Source organism: Scylla paramamosain, chromosome 20 (genome assembly GCF_035594125.1).
Source record: "Scylla paramamosain isolate STU-SP2022 chromosome 20, ASM3559412v1, whole genome shotgun sequence".
NCBI lineage: Eukaryota > Metazoa > Arthropoda > Malacostraca > Decapoda > Portunidae > Scylla > Scylla paramamosain.
Genome location: NC_087170.1, coordinates 6,096,192 through 6,105,140, shown reverse-complemented (window position 1 = coordinate 6,105,140; position 8,949 = coordinate 6,096,192). Strand labels below are relative to the sequence as shown.

Here is an 8,949-nt window from a genome sequence, read left to right as displayed (position 1 = left end):
CCTAGATAAACAGCCCAACGACATGGTCTTGGCGAGGCTGGACAGGTTCCTCTCCTCCTCCTCTGTGATAGGACTGGTTTCTGGTACTAAAATACCACCATCAAGTGTCCCCTCCACACTACTCCACACCTTGACACCAGCAGTAGCCAACTTCTCAAGTAAGCACTGCAACACATCTGCTGTCATGCTACTTCCTGGGAACATGATGGCCCTCCATCTATCAAAAGCAGAAAAAGGGAGATAGATAAGTAGATAGATGAATATGAAGAGAGGCATTTTCAAGAACACACACACACACACACACACACACACACACACACACACACACACATATATATATATATATATATATATATATATATATATATATATATATATATATATATATATATATATATATATATATATATATATATATATATATATGAGGCGCCTAGAGCCAAAGTGACATAAGGGCCGAAAATTAAAAATGGAGAAAAACGCTGTCAAAGTTTTGCGAGTTAAAATGGGATATCTCTGCAATGGACTGAGACAGAAAGTAATGATTGGTATAAAAATATTCAGTAATTTATGACATTTATAACTATTTAGTTGAATTACATTATGAAGTTACAATTAAATTACATCATTAAAAATAGATAGATGACTGCATTTTTTCTTCAATATAATTTTGTTAATGAAATCACACAACTACATTAAAATCATATCTAACTCCCATACATTGTTTATTTCCATTATTCTATCAAATTGTTTTATTTTCAAAGTACTAACAGGGGAATCACAACCAATAAAAAGTCTTCCTTTAAGTGGAATTATCAATTTTATGAAACAAAGATGAAAGCAACATACAAATACTTCCTAAGATGAACACAAATAAAGAGAATGGTACAAGCTTAAAAAATTAAACTGGAAGAAACAAAACAAAAGAACTAATAAACATTGTGAAAATATAACGGTATAAAGGATAAAAGAATATAAAGTCATCAGATGCTTCCAAAGGTGATGTAGGCTTCCCCCAATATTTTTCTTCCATATTTCTTCCTCTGGAGGGTCCTGGATCCTCAGGGGTTATGCTGTTGTCCACATAATAATAAAAGGCTTACATGTTGTGTAAAAGACAACTCTCTTCCTCCACACAAAACTACAAGCACCTAATAACACACACACACCCTTCATTCAAAATTTCAAAATTCACGGCGACTCCTACATCAGCCTCAGAGTCCCCAACTGGGGAGGGGACCACAAATGTCCCCAGGTCGGACTGCCCTTCTGACGATGACCCTAAGTGTCTTGACACCCCTCTCAACTTTTTCTTCATTAACATCTGCAACATTCATGGTCTAAGATCTAATTTTCAATCTGAAGAACACCACTTCTCCTTTTCTAAACTTCATCTTCTTTTCCTCACTGAAACTCAGGTGTCTGAGGCAACTGACAGTAGCCCCTTTTCTGTTCCCTCCTACTTTCTCTATCCTCATTTTTTTATCTAAAGCTGGATGTTGCGTAAATGTGCGCAACGACTCAACCTGCTCTTGTGCCCATGCTCTTGAATCTTCCGAGTCTTGCACTATCTGGCTACGACTACAGAGTTACTCTCAAACTAAATTTATCTGTGCTGTATACCTCTCACCTAACTCCTCTGACTATAAGAAATTCTTTGACTGCTTAACTTCCAAATTGGAGCACATTCTGATTCTCTTCCCTTTTGCAGAGATCTCCATTCTTGGAGACTTCAATGTTCACCACCAGCTTTGGCTTTCCTCTCCCTTCACTGACCATCCTGGTGAACTAGCCTTCAACTTTGTTATCCTTCATGACCTAGAGCAATTGGCGCAGCATATTCCTCATATTCCTGACTGTCTTGGAGATACGCCCAACATTCTTGACCTTTTCCTGACCTCTAATCCTTCTGCTTCTGTCACCCTCTCTTCTTCATTTGGCTTCTCCGACCACAATCTCATATCTGTATCTTGTCCTATCACTCCAATCCCTCCTCAGGATCCCCCCTAAGTGAAAGTTCCTCTGGCATCTGCCTCTGCTAGTTGGGGGGACCTGAGGAGGTATTTTGGTGATTTGACCGAAACCTTCCAAACCTTGGTTTAACACAGCTTGTTCTTGTGCTATACATGATAGAGAGGTGGCCCACAAAAGGTACTTAAGCGTTCCATCACCAGAATCTCATGCACTTTATATTTCTGCCTGGAACCATGCCAAGTCTGTTCTCCAACTAGCCAAAAACTCCTTCATTAACAAAGTGTCAAAATCTTTCAAGATCTAACTCCTCTCGTGACTTCTAGCATCTAGCCAAAAATATCTCCAATAACTTAGCTTCTTTTTCTTTCCCTCCTCTATTTCAACCAGATGGCACCACTGCTATCACATCTATTTCTAAAGCTGAACTCTTTGCTCAAACCTTTGCTAAAAACTCTACTTTGGACGATTCTGGGCTTGTACCTCCCTCTCCTCCACCCTCTGACTATTTCATGCTACCTATTAAAATTCTTCGTAATGATGTTTTCCATGCCCTTGCCGGCCTAAACCCTTGGGAGGCTTATGGACCTAATGGGGTCCCTCCTATTGTTTTCTGAAACTACTTTGGACGATTCTGGGCTTGTACCTCCCTCTCCTCCACCCTCTGACTACTTCATGCTACCTATTAAAATTCTTCGTAATGATGTTTTCCATGCCCTTGCTGGCCTAAACCCTTGGGAGGCTTATGCACCTAATGGGGTCCCTCCTATTGTTTTCTGAAACTGTGCCTCCGTGCTTGTACCTTGCCTAGTCAAACTCTTTCAGTTCTGTCTGTCAACATCAACCTTTCCTTCTTGCTGGAAGTTTGCCTACACTCATCCTGTTCCTAAAAAGGGTGACCATCCTATTGCTTTAATTTCCTGCCTAAAGTTTTTGAATCTATCCTCAACAGGAAGATTCTTAAACATCTATCACTTCACAACCTTCAATCTGATTGTCAGTATGGGTTCTATCAAGGCCGCTGTACTGGTGATCTTCTGGCTTCCCTTACTGAGTCTTGGTCATCCTCTTTTAGAGATATAGGTGAAACTTTTGCTGTTGCCTTGGGCATATCAAAAGCTTTTGATAGAGTCTGGCAAAATGCTTTGATTTCCAAACTTTCCTCCTACAGCTTCTATCCTCCTCTCTGTAACTTCATCTCAAGTTTCCTTTCTGACCGTTCTATTGCTGCTGTGGTAGACAGTCACAGTTCTTCTCCTAAATCTATTAACAGTGGTGTTTCTCAGGGTTCTGTCCTGTCACCCACTCCCTTCTTATTATTCATCAATGACCTTCTAAACCAAACTTCTTGTCCTATCCACTCCTACACTGATGATACCACCCTGCACTTTTCCATGTCTTTTCATAGACGTCCAACCCTTCAGGAAGTAAACATTTCATGCAGGGAAGCCACAGAACGCCTGACTTCTGATCTCTCTGAAATTTCTGATTGGGGCAGAGCAAACTTGGTATTGGCCTCAAAAACTCAATTCTTCCATCTATCAACTTGACACAACCTTCCAGAAAACTATCCTCTTCTTCAATGACACTCAACTGTCCCCCTCTTCTACACTGAACATTCTTGGTCTGTCCTATTATAATCTGAACTGGAAACTTCACATCTCAGCTCTAGCTAAAACAGCTTCTATGAAGTTAGGTGTTCTGAGTTGTCTCCGCCAGATTTTCTCACCCCTCCAGCTGCTAACTCTGTACTCCATGTATGGAGTATGCCCCCCCCCCAGACATGTGAGGCATACTCCATACATGGAGTACAGAGTTAGCAGCCCGGGGGGGGGGGGGGGTTTACATCATCAGCAAAAAAAACTCACATAGCTGGATACATTCTCCACCATATCGTTTATATACACCATGAACATTACTGATGCTAACACTGAGCCTTGGGGAACCCCACTTAATACTGGGCTCCACACTGATGTCTGGTCCCTTATTACTATTCACATCTCTGTTTTATAAAAAAAATCCTCCATCCATTCCAGTCATTTTTTTCATTTACACCACCAATCTTCTCCAGTTTCCACAGAAGTCTTTTATGTGGCACCTTGTCAAAAGCTTTTCTTAAATCTAGATAAATGCAGCCTGCCCAGCCATCTCCCTCCTTTATTATATCACTTTTGAATAATAGCACAACAAATTGGTAAGACAATATCTCCTCTTTCTTCAACCAAATTGACAATTTGTAATGATTTTGTTATTTTCCAAAAATTTGGTCCATTTTTTTATTTTTTATTATCCTTTCGCATGTTTTTGCTATCAGACTCCTTTAAGTATGCCTGTGGAACTATTCCCTTATTAATATAGTTACACATGATGGTTTGTAATTTATCTTTAAGCTGATTACTGCATTCTTTTAATACACATCCCGACACTCCATCCAGTCCTGCAGCCTTTCTCACATCTAAGGTTTTGATGATTTCGTCATTTTCTTATATCATTACTTGAAATTCCTCCATTTTCTATTTTCCTGTATGTCCAGTGGACTTATAAATTCCTTTTCCTTTGTAAAAACATCCTTGTATATTTTAAGAAACTCATTCCACTTCTCTTGGATCCCTGTAGCCATATGGGAACATGTCCTATCTCTTCTTGAAAAAAATTAATGTTTTCAAAGTCTTCCTTACTGTAGTTTAACCTCTCAGCATGGTGTTCCTCATTCCTTTTACCCTCTATTTCCTCATTTTTATTGAATTCTTTGGTAGTATGGTCACCTTTGGCTTACAGATACTTTGAACATTCTCAATTCCTTCTGGTTCCTTGCTAAATAATAGATGTAGTCTTGATGTTTCTCCATCTTTTCCAAAATCTTGCATCACCTTTTATCCATTGTGTTAATACATTATCCATTGCCAGTTGTAATAATTTATTTCCCCAAGATGTTTCTGATCCCTCTGTGTACCACTCTTCCCAGCACACCTCCTTATAGTTCAAGTCTCCCATCATATCACTTTATCACCACATAGCATTTTCTTCAGCCAGTTCTTTGTGTCTTTTTATCATTTCTTCATATTCTTTGTTTGAACAGGCATTGGTTTTGGGCAGTATGTAAGTCACTATGAATTGTCTCTTTTTGCCTTGTATATTTTCCACTCCAGTTTCAAAATGCCTTTGCTAGTCCATTGCCACATTCTATTTCAACCACTTTTTTAAACTTTTCTTAACTAAAAACATCACTCCTCCTTTCTTATTTATTCTACTTCTTTTCCATAAGTTGTATCTATTTTGTCCAATGTTCTCTACTTCTTTTAATTCATCATATAGTTTTATTTTTTTAAGTCTCTTATATCTGGACTTTTCTTATTTAAATAAACATTTAACTCCCTTAACCCTGAGATGAGGCCATTAATTTTAGTGTATACCATATTCCATGTCTTTTTTTTCCCTCTTAACTTGTTTCCCTGTTCTCCCTCCTGTTCAGGTACCACTTCCTCACTCTCTTGTCCAAACTCTCCAATAGAACATCTGCTCTTCCGTTCTCTCCTTGTGTTTTACCTTTACTTCCTCCCTCAGTTTAATTAGTTCTTCCCTCTCCTTTTCATTTAAATCTCTTCTCAGCCACATTTTTTTTCTTTAGCCAGCCTCCAGACCCCTGCCATAGCCTCCTCAGCATCTTTCTGCGATTTAAATTTGGTTTTTATGAGTCTGCCCTTCACCCATGAATTTCCATGTCCTATGATATTCTTCTACTTCATTTACCAGACATCTTCCATTCTCTTGTATCTTTCCACCACTTTGTTTACTACCTCTTTCAGCTCTTTCTCTCTCATTGCTTTGTTGATCTTATTTCCCTTAATTCCAAAGACAATAATGCATTTTTTTTTTTTTTTATCAGCTGTCTCCCTTCCAAGAGATTTGTTACACTTGATAACTTTTACCACCTTTTGTGTTATTTTGGTGTGTGTACATGTGTGTGTGTGTTGCCACACCATTCCTGCCCATCTCATCATACACTGGTTCTCTCACACAGAAAGTCTGAAGACCTCATGGAAGTGGAATCTCTGTGACCACCAACTCATCTGAATTGTAATTGGGTTCACTTACAAGACAACCTTGGCTACATGTGTCAGGGAGAAAATTTCTATTCAACTACAACTCCTTAATGCTCAAAATTGTTTATGTATCTGGTCTGAAAAGGAATTTCAGGTCAGCGGACCAATATTTCACATGAACTGTAATTTTCTCTTTGTTCAAATCATTGTAAACCATTAGAAAATATTCTCTCTCTCTCTCTCTCTCTCTCTCTCTCTCTCTCTCTCTCCACCCAGGAGGTGTGACTTGTCATGGTGACAGGGCTCGAAGAGTGGTTGGCAGTGCCACCTTCTTTGATGACTTGCCTGTCACTGGATTTTAAATTTTAGACTTAATAGTGTATTAAGCCAGATTAGTTATAAAATTGTACAAAGAAAATTATTGTTTTTCACTGGCTGAGCCTAATGAGAGTAAGAATTCTCATAATAGACTCTCATCTGTCTTCACTTGTTGGTTTTTATAATACTTTAATAAATAGTTATATAGTTATTCATTTAATAAACATCATCTCCCACACACACACACACACACACACACACACACACACACACGTACACACACACACACACACACACACATATACACACTGCATAATACATACTCCATACATGGATTAATAAGGCCTCTGTATAGAGCTAGCAGCTTGGGGATGAAAATAACTGGTGGAGATGACTCAAAATGCCTAACTTCATAGAAGTTGTTTTAACTAGAGGTGAGATGTGAAGTTTCCAGTTTAGATTATAAGTAAAGGACAAAATGAGGATGTTCAGTGCAGACGAGGAGGACAGTTGAGTGTCGATGAAGAAGAAGGGATAGTTGTCTGGAAGGCTGTGTCAAGTTGATAGATAGAAGAATTGAGTTTTTTGAGGCATTGAACAATACTAGGTTTGCTCTGCCCCAATCGGAAATCTTAGAGATCAGAAGTCAGGCATTCTATGGCTTCTCTGCATGAACTGTTTACTTCCAGAAGGATTGGATGTTAACAAAAGATGTGAAATAGTGCAGGATGTTATCATCAGCATAGGAGTGGATAGAACAAGAAGTTCATTGATGAATAAGAGTTCAAGTCAAGTAAGGTGGAAATACAGCAGGCAGGGAGTTCTAAAATTTATCAGAAAAAGGAATGAATGATTGAGAATACTGTTTGACTTTTGCATTAGAGAGGTGAACTGAATAGAGGTGAGAGAAAGAAGAAAGTCTTGCACAGCGAAGCCATGGGAGAAAGGGGCATGCAATTATCAAGATCAGAAAACCAGTTATTATGAAAACAGCGGTAGAATATAGCAAGTGATGCAACGCTATGCCAATGAGAAAGAGGTTGTAGACAGATGCTTGCACCTGTCTACAACCAGCTGTCTGTCAACATCTACCTTTCCAGCTCTGTCTGTCAACATCTACCTTTCCTTCTTGCTGGAAGTTTGCCTACATTCAATCTGTTCCTAAAAAGGGTGACCATTCTAATCCCTCAAACTACTAATTTCCTGCCTATCTAAAGTTTTTGAATCTATCCTCAACAGGAAGATTCTTAAACATCTATCACTTCACAACCTTCTATCTGATCGCCAGTATGGGTTCCGTCAAGGCCGCTCTACTGGTGATCTGGCTTTCCTTACTGAGTCTTAGTCATCCTCTTTTAGAGATTTTGGTGAAACTTTTGCTGTTGCCTTGGACATATCAAAAGCTTTTGATAGAGTCTGGCACAAAGCTTTGATTTCCAAACTACCCTCCTACGGTTTCTATCCTTCTCTCTGTAACTTCATCTCAAGTTTCCTTTCTGACCGTTCTGTTGCTGCTGTGGTAGACAGTCACTGTTCTTCTCCTAAATCTATTAACAGTGGTGTTCCTCAGGGTTTTGTCCTGTCACCCACTCTCTTCTTATTATTCATTAATGATCTTCTAAACCAAACTTCTTGCCCTATCCACTCCTACGCTGATGATACCACCCTGCACTTTTCCACATCTTTTCATAGACGTCCAATCCTTCAGGAGGTAAACATATGACGCAGGGAAGTCACAGAACGCTTGACTTCTGATCTTTCTAAAATTTCTGATTGGGGCAGAGCAAACTTGGTATTGTTCAATGCCTCAAAAACTCAATTCCTCCATCTATCAACTCGACACAACCTTCCAGACAACTATCCCCTCTTCTTCAATGACACTCAACTGTCCCCCTCTTCTACACTGAACATCCTCGGTCTGTCCTTTACTTATAATCTGAACTGGAAACTTCACATCTCATCTCTAGCTAAAACAGCTTCTATGAAGTTAGGCGCTCTGAGATGTCTCCACCAGTTTTTCTCACCCCCTCCAGCTGCTAACTCTGTACAAGGGCCTTATCTGTCCATGTATGGAGTATGCATCACATGTCTGGGGGGGTTCCACTCATACTGCTCTTCTAGACAGGGTGGAATCAAAAGCTTTTTGTCTCATCAACTCCTCTCCTCTAACTGACTGTCTTCAGCCTCTCTCTCACCGCCGCAATGTTGCATATCTAGCTGTCTTCTACCGCTATTTTTATGCTAACTGATCTTCTGATCTTGCTAACTGCATGCCTCCCCTCCTTCCGTGGCCTCGCTGCACAAGACTTTCTTCTTTCTCTCACCCCTATTCTGTCCACCTCTCTAATGCAAGAGTTAACCAGTGTTCTCAATCATTCATCTCTTTCTCTGGTAAACTCTGGAACTCCCTGCCTGCTTCTGTATTTCCACCTTCCTATGACTTGAATTCCTTCATGAGGGAGGTTTCAAGACACTTATTCATCAATTTTTGACCACTGCTTTGACCCTTTTATGGGACTGGCATTTCAGTGGGCATATTTTTTTATTGGATTTTTGTTGCCCTTGGCCAATGTCCTTCCTACATAAAAAAAAAAAAAAAAGTTAGTTGGAGAAGATT

At 39.5% G+C, this 8,949-nt stretch overlaps 1 protein-coding gene across 3 annotated transcripts in view; it reads right to left on the bottom strand.

Annotated features, from left to right (window-relative positions):
- Positions 1-8,949, bottom strand: part of LOC135110197 (uncharacterized) — a 108,680-nt gene that overhangs the window by 25,012 nt on the left and 74,719 nt on the right. For 2 of the 3 annotated variants that reach the window (XM_064022231.1, XM_064022233.1), the window contains one exon: positions 2-217. The exons of the other annotated variant lie outside the window; for it this stretch is intronic. In XM_064022231.1, coding sequence (XP_063878301.1) covers positions 2-217 — 216 coding nt within the window. The remainder of the gene's footprint in view (position 1; positions 218-8,949) is intronic. 3 annotated transcript variants of the gene reach the window in all.